Below are 12,040 nucleotides of genomic sequence, written 5' to 3'. Positions count from 1 at the left end.
TGTAACTTTAGAATGAAAACACAGAACAGACAACTTCCTTTATTTAAGTAAGAAAAGAGAACAAACACTGGAAGCCAAGTGGTCTAAAGGAAAACAGAAGAAACTCTCTTTAGCATCTGCACTTGGGCTCACAGACCCAGCCCAGGTGCTGGCAGGCTGAATAGACACCTGTGCCCACCAGCCCAAGGAGTGCCAGGGAGCCAAGGGCCCCTCTGTTTCGGTTTTTGGGATCTGGAATAAAAAGCAGGATTTGTCAGTGCACTGAAAAGACTATCCCAGCCTGGAACTTAAAGAGGGAAATCCCCAGGGCTAAACAGCAGGCACCAGCTCAGGCATCCCTAGTGGATGAGAGCTCTTGCCAACAGCAGTCCTACCTCCTGTGTAGTAGCCATAGGCATAAAGGAGTCTCCCAAAGATCCAGGTTACACCAAGCCCTGTGGCAACTCTCTGCAGAGAAAGAAACATTAGAGGCTTTGCAGGCTTGAGCAAAGTCATGCAGGCAACCAGGTGCTCAATCTCATTTCACCCCTGCCCAGTTAGCAAGCCAGAGTGAGAACCAGGATTGTGGTGTTCCAAGCTTCCACCTTGACTCTTAATTTAGAGCTCGCTCCAGTGTGGCTCCCCTTTGCCAGATGTGCCTATGCTACTTCCTTCCCTCTTGGAAAAGAAGTCTGGCTTCAGGAAAGGCCTCATTTGTCCTTTGATGACAAAGACAGAGCTACTGGATTTGGCCCCTCCCACCTGCCTGTCTCCTCCCAAGTTGTCAGCATCTTTCAGTTAAAAATAATCCAGGCTTTTCTTGACTTCCTTGGAAGGGCTTGGAAAAACTGGGCTGAAAGGATTCTTCCTACTCAGTGATTGGAGGCTGTTTGTCTTAACAGGGCACCTTTAGGGGAACGAAAGGGCTCTAACTGAAACAGCAGCAATGAGTTTATTACTTGTGATTCTCCTGCAGAAGACCTTCTACAGCTACATTTTAAGAATGGGCACTGGCATTAAGTGTGATGTGGCTACTGAAGGGGCTGTCTTGGCCTTCTGTCCCCCACCCTGCCCAGGTCAGGGAGCCAGAGCAGAGTTTTGCATCACTTACCGGGTGGTAGAGTCCACTAGTGCCTAAAAAGAACAGGAAAGCAGGGTAGACTTCCAATCTGAAAATAAAAGTGAGGAGGTTGTGTTTGTGCTCAGGTTGCTTACAAAGACAAAACTCCAGAAGGGCAGAAACTGCAAACATCCCCTGCCAAGGACATTTTGGGCTCATTACAATTCTGTGCTCAGTGCTATGCCTGAGGAAAGAAGGGATCTGAGCACACACAGTTTCTGGGGCTTCCTCCCAGCCTGTGCCTCTCTCCCTAGACTCCCACCCACTCTTTCCATTTTGTTCCCTAAGCGACTCAACATTCCCCAGGAGCTGGGTGGACTTTGGCCTCTCCCTAGGAAGATATGGGCAGCACAACAGATCAACACCTTCTGGAAACAAGATTCCTCTCATCTTAACATCTACCCATGGAAGCAAATAGGTGGGAACTGGGGAAGAGGACTGACAGCACCATCCCATGGTTCAAGGCATGGGAAGGAGCCAGCACAGCTTTCTGCAGGGCTGAGGCTGGCTCAAAGCAGTGGCAGCAGCACCTCTGGTGCTGTGGGCTCTGCCCCTCAGCCCCGTGTGTTCCAAAGTCCCCATTCAAAGGTGTCACTCACGTGTTCTGGTGCGCGCGCTGGATGCAGTTGAACATATGCCCATGTTCAGGGTCTGTGCTGTACATGGTCGGGTACTGCCAAAAAATAAACCAGCAGCAAAGCATCAGCAAGTGTGGCCTGCAGCTCCTTACCCCAGGAGCCCAGAGCTGCCTGGGTGCTTGCAACAACAACCTGCAGTGGAAGGTTAGAGCCTGTGCCTGCCCTGGGGCCCACAAAAGTTGTGTTCAAGGTCACTGCCTTCCTGAAGCTGCTGCAGAGGCTTTGCCAGGCCTCAAATCCAGCCCTCTGTGCACCACACACACTGGGTACATTTGCTCCAATCTATCCTGATGCAGCAGGAATGGGACCACCCCAACAGGCAGCTGGAGCTTTCCTCGTGCCTACAGTTGCTTGTCACTTCCGTGAGTGAGGTGGTGAGAGCAAATCAGCAGTGGCTTGTGCTGAGGCCAAGTGGCCTCACAGCAGCCACTGCATGCCATGGCCCTGACTCACAACTGTCCCCACCCAGCCCACTGCTCTGCCTGGCCTAAAGGCTCCCCAATGCATGCTGAGGGAAGGTCACTTGAAAGGCTTGCGACAGGGCTCACGCTCCCTGAGTCTGAGAAACTCTCCTGTCATTTCTGTGCTGGCATGACCCCTTCCCCCCAGTGCCGCATCAAGTCTTATCTGCAGGGGAAAAGGGCTGAGCAGTTTCTTGCCCATCAGTGCTACCAACCTCAAAGCCACATGCTTTCAGCTCGGTGCCAAGCACCTGATCTCCCAAATCCCAAGCTCTGTTACATTTTCTGGAGAGCCATGGCAGCTCCATCCCTTCTACATCTGTGTGGTGGGGCAGGAAACATCAGCAAGTCACCTCAAACTGATCAAGGTGTCACCAAGCTTGTCAGCAGACTGGCTCCAGCCTGAGCACTCACCTCCACACGGTACTTCTTGCGGGCATTGCCCACATTTATGGCGAGGTGCATGACCAGGACAAAGCTGGCAGCCCCGGTCAGCAGGACGTAGCCATACTCCTTGGAGAGAACAGTCATCGTGGTGCTGCCAGAGAAAGGGAGCCTGTGAATACCCTGGGGAAAGGGCAACACATGATATAAATGCATGGAAGAGTTGCTGGGCTTGGATGCCAAGAGCGACCAGCACAAGGACCGACTGAAGGAATTTGTACCTTTTGGAGCCTGCACAAACCTGTCAAGCAAGCCTTAAAAAAAAACTAAGTGTTTTTCACTAAGGAGAACCTTAGTGCAGCCTGGACAGAAACTCACGGGCCTTTCCAGCCCTAGAGCTAGGGGCCACCAAATGAAGTCAGTTTATTTCCAGCCTGTTCCCTAAGAGAGATGTTTCTTTATGTACTGGGAACCAGACCTGTGGAACTCCTTGCCAAGGGACATTGTAAATTCAGGCAGTGCTCATAAATTCAACAGGAAACTGGACAAGTTCTGGAAATAAGCGGTAAGTTGGGAATTATAATAGAACCTGGCTCAGAAATCCTGAGCTGGAAGGAGCTCGGCTACATCAATGATTCATTTGTACTGCTAAGGTTATCCTTATATAAAATACTAATAAAACCCACCACCATAGCAATGATAACTGAACTTTTGGGTAAAGAGCCACTGGACAGGTGCTCAGCCCTGCAGCTCCCAGGATCCTTCTCACAGTCAAAACTGGAGAACAGCTCCAACAACACACAGCTACTGGCACTTACAAACATCTGCACCAGGGGACACCAGGGTCTGTGTGGGTTTTGTTTAATGGTTCTGTGCTCTCTCATGCAGGCCTGAGACAGAAGCATGGGGCAGAAGGTGCATCCTGCAGCCTCTGCCACGCTGCCCTACAATCCACATTCTCACTCTTTCCTGCTCACCAGCCCCATAATCCTGCCCTGCTCCACACAGAACACTCCAGAGAGCACCAGGGCCCTTCCCCCAGCCATCTTGCACAACCCCAAACCTCAGATGCCTGTCTGGGTGACTCTGGAGGGAGCTGTATGACACAGCACAGCAGAAAACAGCAGAGACCTCGCTCCAGCACTGAGATAATTCTCCCAATCAAACCCCAGTTGGTGCCTGTCTCCAGATGGTGCCTCCATGATGTAGTGAGGTTTTAGCATCTCCTGCACTGACCCACCAGCACAATCTGTTAGTGTGGGGAAAAACAGGCCACCTCAGGGAACTGCTGCAAAATCTTTCTCTTGCTCCCCTCACAAAGTATCTCTGGGGACTTGAGGGTTTTATTTCTCATTTGCAAAGGATTATCACCGATGGAGCAAGGTGACAACAGCCGACTTTGTCCACAGGAAGTGTGATAAACAATTATCAGTAAGAATATTATAACCCTGAAGTAATGAAGAAAAGTCAGCTGCATGCACCTGTAATTGAGGTTAGCACCTGCCAGGTGACACACTGAAAATAGAACATGTAGAGCAGGTTGGTGGTCGCATTTCCCCCTTCAAATTACAAGTTTGTTGGAGAACCAGACATTTTCTCTTCCAGCACTAAGTCATAATCTGGGCCTTTATCTCGGGAACAAAGAGCATGTCAAAGCATAAAACTGCTGCTCTTACACTACTGATAACAGTGTACCTCAAGCCGTTGCTCAGGTAATTTGGAGTCTTATAAAGCACTCCAAAGTCACCAGGACTCCCACGGTAGTTTCCGGATTGTGGTGCCCGGGGCCTTTCAGCAACCTTTGCCCGCAGCTGCAAGGGCTTTGCTGACAGGCCAAGTGTGCAAGACTCAATTTCTGCCTTTTACCCTGCGATGGCTCCGGCTGCAGATACTGGAGCAGGACACGGCCTAAGAGCGGCAGCAGAAAAAGATCCACTTCCAAACTGCCACAGCACTGCAGCCGCTGCGAGTTAGCAAAGCGCATGAACAGACCCACGCGTGGGTTCGGCCTGGATTACCCGATGTACGCTCAGCCCTGGGGCCGGCAGAGACTTTTGTCGCAGAGCCCCGCGGCCTGCTCGTCCCGCAGCCCCTTTCCCCCCCCGGGACATGCCCCTCTCCCGCCTGAGACATGCCCTTCCAGCATTTTCTACCGGGACACCGCAAGTTAGCAGGCCCCGGGAGCATCCCCCAGCCCTCCGGGCCCGCACTCACCCTCAGCGCGGCGCGGAGCAGCCCAGCAGCGCGGGACGGAGCCGGGAGGGGAAGGGGGGCGGCGGGGCTGTCCTGCCCTCAGCACCGCCCGCAGCACCGCCTCAGCACCGCCTTCAGCAATACTCTCAGTACCGCCCTCAGCACCGCCCTCAGCAATACTCTCAGTACCGCCCTCAGCACCGACTCAGCACCGCCCTCAGCAATACTCTCAGCACCGCCCTCAGCAATACTCTCAGTACCGCCCTCAGCACCGCCTCAGCACCGCCTCAGCAATACTCTCAGTACCACTCTCAGTACCGCTCTCAGTACTGCCCGCAGCACCGCCCTCAGCACTGCCTCAACACCGCCCTCAGCACCGCCCGCAGCACCGCCCTCAGCACTGCCTCAGCACCGCCTCAGCACTGCCCTCAGCACCGCCCTCAGCACCGCCCTCAGCACCGCCTCAGCACCGCCTCAGCACCGCCTCAGCACCGCCTCAGCACTGCCCTCAGCACCGCCTCAGCACCGCCTCAGCACTGCCCGCAGCAATACTCTCAGTACCGCCCTCAGCACCGCCTCAGCACCGCCTCAGCACTGCCCTCAGCACCGCCTTCAGCACTGCCCTCAGCACTGCCCTCAGCACCGCCTCAGCACCGCCTCAGCACCGCCTCAGCACCGCCCTCAGCACCGCCTCAGCACCGCCCTCAGCACCGCCTCAGCACCGCCCTCAGCACCGCCTCAGCACTGCCCTCAGCACTGCCCTCAGCACTGCCCTCAGCACCGCCTCAGCACCGCCTCAGCACCGCCCTCAGCACCGCCTCAGCACTGCCCTCAGCACTGCCCTCAGCACCGCCCTCAGCACCGCCTCAGCACTGCCCTCAGCACTGCCCTCAGCACTGCCCTCAGCACCGCCTCAGCACTGCCCTCAGCACTGCCCTCAGCACCGCCTCAGCACCGCCTCAGCACTGCCCTCAGCACCGCCCTCAGCACCGCCTCAGCACCGCCCTCAGCACCGCCCTCAGCACCGCCCTCAGCACCGCCCCAGCACCGCCTCAGCAACCGCCTCAGCACTGCCCTCAGCACCGCCCTCAGCACCGCCTCAGCACTGCCCTCAGCACTGCCCTCAGCACCGCCCTCAGCACCGCCCTCAGCACCGCCTCAGCACCGCCTCAGCACCGCCTCAGCACTGCCCTCAGCACCGCCCTCAGCACCGCCTCAGCACTGCCCGCAGCAATACTCTCAGTACCGCCCTCAGCACCGCCTCAGCACCGCCTCAGCACCGCCCTCAGCACCGCCCTCAGCACCGCCTCAGCACCGCCCTCAGCACTGCCTCAGCACTGCCCTCAGCACCGCCTCAGCACCGCCTCAGCACCGCCTCAGCACTGCCCTCAGCACCGCCCTCAGCACTGCCCTCAGCACTGCCCTCAGCACCGCCCTCAGCAGTGCCCTCAGCACTGCCCTCAGCACCCCCTCAGCACTGCCCTCAGCACCCCCTCAGCACTGCCCTCAGCACCCCCTCAGCACCCCCTCAGCACCGCCTCAGCTCCGCCCTCAGGCGGGGCCGGGGCTTGGCCAGGCGCCATCTGCCTCACAGCTTCGAGTGGAGAAGGGATTCGCGATTGCTGAGCAGAGGGATTCGCCATACTGGTGTCCCCCAGCAGCTCTGCCCGTGTCACCATCACACAGACATCCTTATTAAATTGTAACTGTATTAGCCAAATTGTTGGTTTACAATCAATAGAAAAATTGTACTTAATTGTTACAAAGCAAAAAGCATGAAGGAAATGGTCAAACAAAGCAGTTGGAATCATCCTCCAGATGTTTGGTGGGAGTGAGGATAGTAAGGGTATAGGTCTATGAACAGCATCTTAGAAATAAAACTTTCGACCTTGAATTGGGCCAATTGGGTCCATTCCAGGCACTAGACACTGGACTAAGGCCTGTTGTGGGCACATATTTAATTATATAACTCTAAGCTCAGTGTGCCTGCACTACCTGCAAGGTCAAACACTGAGGAAGACCCAGAGCCTTCATCGGAAACGAATCCCGAAAGGACGAGAGACCCCCGACCACTGGTGAGGCATGTGCAACATGTAAGGTAGATTTTAGGAACAGAAACGAGGAGGAGCTTTCTAGAAGATTCTGTATTAATATGCATTAGTAAACAGTATATAAGTGAGATTTTTAGCTTGACTGATTTGGCCCTCCCCGTGCCCCCAGTCGGTTTTGCTTATGCTTTATTCAACCAAACCAAACCTGTATTATACTAAATTACTGCTAAATTTTGTATTTATTCAAATTTCTGTAACTAATATATTTTGATCGTGTTCATTAATATACAACTGTTTTTAATAAATTGCTGCTAAATTTAACATAGCACCCTCTTTGCCATACCCATTATAGCTAAGAGCTCTCAGCTTTGATTCGCAGTCTAATGGCTCTAAGTTTGGTAATTCACACTGTGCTTGCTGAAATCTCCTGGTTTCCCCTGTTATCTCAGCAGACCCTGCAGTGTTGGTTGAAGTAGCTGGTGTTTCACACCTGGAGCTGCTGTGCTGGCTCATGTAAGCAGATACTTCCCTTGGCAAGGATCTTACATCTCCCTGTAGATGTAACTCTGACACTTCGGTATGGACACACAACCCATTTCCAAGAATATTTGGAGAGCGTGTAAGTATTTTTAGTTTATAAAACATTCCAGTTTTAGGGTTATGTGACAGAAAAGCAGAGCTGCACTTTCCAGTTCTGTAAATGTTCGTACAACAGTGGAGGCACAGGTGGTCTGCTCTGCAGGAGCCCAGAGGCTTCTTCTGCTGTCACCATTATAATGGGAAAGAAAGGAAGAACCAACGGGATACTGGGCTCCTAAAAATCTTGGTTTTAATCTCTTTGTCTTTCCACAGTAGGAAGTTCTTGGATTCCCTGAGCCTCCAGCAATCCAGTAATTCCCTGGGACTCCAGCTATGTAGGCTGATCCCAGTAAGCCCTGCTGGGCTTTTTGGCCAGGAAGGGCCTGATGACCTCCTTGGCTACAGCACAGTGCCAGAACATTTCCCATATTTCAGTATCTTTTCAAGCCAGTCTTATGTCCCTACTCTTCTGTGGTCTCCAGGCAGGGTGGAAGTGGAAATTCCTGATACTGTGCACACCTCTCACACCTCTCTAAAATAAATATTTTGCCAGTAACCTGAGTCCCAGTGGCAGAAGTCTGGGTATAGAGCAGCAAGGGAAACTGGAGCACACATACTTCCTTCTCTTGCAGTTTTATTTCACTTCCAAAAAAAAAGAAAAAAAAAATTAGGGTGGGACCACATGGGAAATTGGGCAGGAAGGGCTGATCCTAAGTGGCTGTGTCTTCCTCCTCCTCCTCCTCCTCCTCCTCCTCCTCTCCCTTTGAGGCATGGGCCTCATAGACGACAGCGCAGACGCCGGCCAGCCAGGCTGCCATGGTGCCAGCAAGGAATATGCAGAAGCCAACAAGGCACAGAAAGACATAATCCTGCTTGTGCAGCTGGGTCAGGCAGCTGGAGTGGAGCTGTGCCTCTGCTGCTGGCATCCTCAGGGCACGCAGGCCTGCTGGGGTGTAGCAGGTGATGTTGTCAGCATCTGCAGAGAGACGAGCAGAAGCAGAACTCTCTAGCCTGTCCCATAATTTAATGAATTAAAATTATTAAAATATGACAGCCAAACTCATGCCAAACCTGTGGTAACCCCTTGCCAAAGCACAATTCCCAGGTTGCCAGTATGTTTTTTGCAGTGTTGGCTTCATAGGATAATATTTCCCGCTGGATTATGCCACTGTGGCAAACTGCTGTCCCTGCCCTGCTCATCTCTGCTGATTGAGCACTTTCATCTTCATATAAGAGCACCTGTGTTTGTTGATTTTTAAATTTCAAACACCTTCTGAAGTGATACAGCCTAAATTATGCTGGATTAATGAGGCTGCTGAGCGTTTGACAATGAGGGTGTTTTGCAGTCAGGCACAGCCTTACCTGATCTGTGAGAAAAGCAGAGGCAACTCATCAATGATTCAGTTCCACTGAAATAACAACCATATCCTGCCACATTGCAATATCTGCAGTGATAAAACAGATGCTGCCTGCTCCCTTTCAAGTTAGTGAATGTGGTGTGGGGTGTGCCCTCAGCCATGGCCCTGTCCTTCCTCTGCAGGTTTTGGACCTCACAGACATGATCACCATGGTGGGCACGGGCTGGGCACTGCTTGATGGACAGGATGGAATAGCCTGAGGGAAAGGGAGCCACAGGTGGGCACTGCTCAATGTATGGGATGGAGTGGGAGTGGTGGAGGGGAACAAGGCATGGGGGGGTTTTATTGCAACACTCTGTTGTACATGATTGAGTGATGTTGTTCATGCTGATCTCGCTCCTGGTCCTGAGTAAAACGAGCACTTTTATCTCTCTGTTACCTAAATCCATCCAAACTTGGGCAGCTTGGTGTCAGCCTCCAGGCTGAGTTCAAAACTCTGATGCACAGACATTTCTGAAGGTCAAGAGCCTTGCTGGGGTCTGCTTGCAGCAGATTCCAGGACTCTGTCCTAGTACCTCTTTGGCCTGGAATAACCCTCAGTTTAAGGCTGCCTTTCCTGCTCCTCCCCTCCTCAACAGCCTGCAATGAGCTTTATTCTCCTGTTGCAGGGTTCAGTGGGTTATCTCCAATCTCACTGCTGAGAGCTGTACTTTATTCCACTGCTCCATAATTGCCTGTATGTGGAAAAAAAGAAGCAACCCTTTATTGTCTATAAGGAGCTTACTACATGTGATAAAGATCTGAGATGTCTTTAATTTAATTCTGTCCAAACACCAGCTTCTAATTGCCCTTCCCTTTTTTTCCCTTGGGCTCTTTTGTGGCCCTTTCTTATTCAGTGGACAGACTTTCTCAACCAATTTCTCTCTTGCAGCTCTCTCTCACCATTGTGCCCTGCATTACTGAAACCAAAGCTTTCCTCGTTCATGTATGCTGTGTCTTTCCAGTCTGGAAAAACTAAGTCCATGTGCTGCAGCTGCAAAGCAAAACATCCCCCTTGGGACAGTGCTTCTATGGGAAAACTGGTGATTACGATGCCTCGGCTTCTCCAAGGCCCAGTTACAGAATCTCTCAATATGATGGGCAGCAGCTGATTTTGGGGTGGAGACAAGGCAGGAAATTCAGAGCAATGATTTTCCCAGTGCACATCTCCCTGGAACTGTGTTGGGTTCCTTGCTTCTTGGTGCTGCAGCCATGGGGTGCTGTGCAGGTACAGGGATACCTGAGGCTGGATCCAGGTGTTTTAGGGAAGCAGCAGTGTCCCAGCTACAGCCTGCACCTCCCTGGCTGCCCTGGGGATGTGAACAAGTGGGACTCTTCTGCTCCCATCCCTGCTTTGTGTGACAGCAGAAAATGGCGCCCACACTGACATGCAGTGGCACAGCCCTGTGAACTGAACTTCTGAGAAAGAGAACAGAGGGCTCTCTCTGTTCCACACAGATCTGTGCTCACACAGCCCTCACCTGGAAAATGCACATCGCTCTCCATCATCCAGGTGATGAAGTCCAAAAAGGAACAGTTGCAGTGCCACAGGTTGTCACTGAGCCCCAGAAGCCTCAGATTGGCCAAGTCCCGGACGGTGCTGGTGTCCAGGAAGGTTAAACCCGTCCGGCTCACATCCAGGTGCCTCAGCCAGGTGTTGTTGGCAAAAGCATCCTTCTCGATGGCCACAAGGTTGGGATTGTCCGAGATCTTCAGCACCACCAGGCTGAGGAGGTGGGAGAAGGTGCTGAAGGTGACCTGTGTGAGGTTATTGAAGCTAAGGTCCAGATAGACAAGCTTGGCCACGCCAATGAAAGTGAAATCCAGGTCATCCCCCAGGAGGTTCTTTCTGCAGTCCAGATAGACCAAATCAGCCAGGAAGCTCAGTTCCAGTGCCGGCAGGTACGAGATGTTGTTTGCTGCCAGAATCAGCTGCCTGGTGTCCAGAGGGATGTCCACAGGGAACTCCTGCAACTGCTGCCCGGTGCAGTTCACCTCCAGGTACTGACAGCTACACCTGCTGGGGCAGCTGAAACCCTCTGATGCCATGCCCAAAAGAAACACGAGGCTCAGGGACCATGGTCTACCTGAAGGAGACATGGTTTGAGACCTTCCAGGCTGCTTAGCTCTTGGTGGACTGCAAGCAGCCCTGTGGAAGCTGCACTGCTCTCCCAGCCATACCGAGGAGGTGTCCTGCTGCGGGGCTGTGGGGAAGCACTTTGTGTCCGTGGCTCACCTGAACCCTTGGCACAGTGCCCAGCTGGAAACCGAGCCTGGCTTTTACATGGGCAAGTGCGGAACAGTGGCTGCAGCGTCTCTGTCTCACACTCGGTGCCAGGTGACACCTCGGTGATGTCAGTGGCTTGCAGAAGCTGCCTGTTTTCAGGGACAGTGCTGTGACCTTGCTGACCTGCTTCCAGCTGGGGAGCTGTGCACGACATGGGAGCATGGGAACTTTGTGGGAGAGTGCGAACAGCCCGAATTTTGTCAGAAATGGTGTCACACTGCAAGAGGTGGTACTGGTTAGGCGAGAGTGTTGTGGAGGAGTGCTGGCCTGGCATTGTCTACTTTCAGTAGCCAGGAGGTTTTATCCCGTCTGGGACTAGTGTGTCCAGGTCTGGGGATCCCGGCAGAATTGTTGGAGCAAGTCCAGAGGGACCATGAAGATGGTCAGAGGGCTGGAGCAACTCTGGTGTGGGGACAGGCTGTTTCGGGGGTGTGCAGCCTGGAGAAGATTCTGGGGACACCTCACCTAGAGGGCTTTTGGAAAAGAGAAAGAGCGACTCATTACACAGGCAGATAGTGAAACAACAAGGAAGAGTGGCTTTAAACGGACAGAGAGCAGGTTTAGAGTGGATGTTAGGGAGAAATCTCCCCTGGGAAGGTGATGAGGCAGGGGTTGCTCCGAGACGCTGTGGCTGCCCCATCCCTGGAAGAATCCAAGGCCAGGCTAGACAGGGCTTGGAGCAACCTGGGATAGTGGAAGGTGTCCGTGCTGTTATACGTGAGAAACAAAGTCTCGATATTCAGTGAAATTTCGATTGCTTTACTTTATATAGACAGAGCAAGCAGCACTGGGGAAAACGTGAGGGGTCACCGCCCACTCCACACTTCCACTGAACTCGGTTTGCAGCTCATTTTTATAGGATGATTTTCCTTGTAGTAATCAATAATTGTTATTGCTTTGTTGTAGTAATTCTGCAAGGTAAGCAGTGGTGGTCGAAGAAACTTCCAAACT

General features: G+C 52.7%; 2 protein-coding genes across 3 annotated transcripts; both read right to left on the bottom strand.

Annotated features, from left to right (window-relative positions):
- Positions 1–6: 6 nt before the first annotated feature.
- MGST3 (microsomal glutathione S-transferase 3) lies at positions 7–4,896 on the bottom strand. 2 transcript variants are annotated; one of them, XM_079313409.1, is made up of 6 exons: positions 4,797–4,896; positions 2,613–2,736; positions 1,699–1,772; positions 1,091–1,148; positions 375–447; positions 7–231 (listed from the first exon to the last, which is right to left on the bottom strand). In XM_079313409.1, exons 2-6 carry the CDS (start codon positions 2,727–2,729, stop codon positions 110–112), a joined length of 444 nt encoding a protein of 147 aa, XP_079169535.1. In that variant the 5' UTR covers positions 2,730–2,736; positions 4,797–4,896; the 3' UTR covers positions 7–109. The 2 variants fall into 2 exon arrangements, with proteins under 2 accessions (XP_079169535.1, XP_079169534.1); XM_079313408.1 differs by having other exon boundaries at positions 2,613–2,767; positions 4,800–4,890.
- A 3,219-nt stretch (positions 4,897–8,115) lies between these two features.
- Positions 8,116–10,902, bottom strand: LRRC52 (leucine rich repeat containing 52; the record flags this gene model as incomplete). Its single annotated transcript, XM_079314404.1, has 2 exons — positions 8,116–8,381; positions 10,284–10,902. The coding sequence occupies 2 exons, from the start codon at positions 10,900–10,902 to the stop codon at positions 8,116–8,118; spliced, it is 885 nt and encodes a 294-aa protein (XP_079170530.1).
- Positions 10,903–12,040: the final 1,138 nt, after the last annotated feature.

Source organism: Erithacus rubecula (genome assembly GCF_903797595.1).
Source record: "Erithacus rubecula genome assembly, chromosome: 10".
NCBI classification, from domain to species: Eukaryota; Metazoa; Chordata; class Aves; order Passeriformes; family Muscicapidae; genus Erithacus; species Erithacus rubecula.
This window is presented reverse-complemented; position numbering and strand designations above follow the sequence as displayed.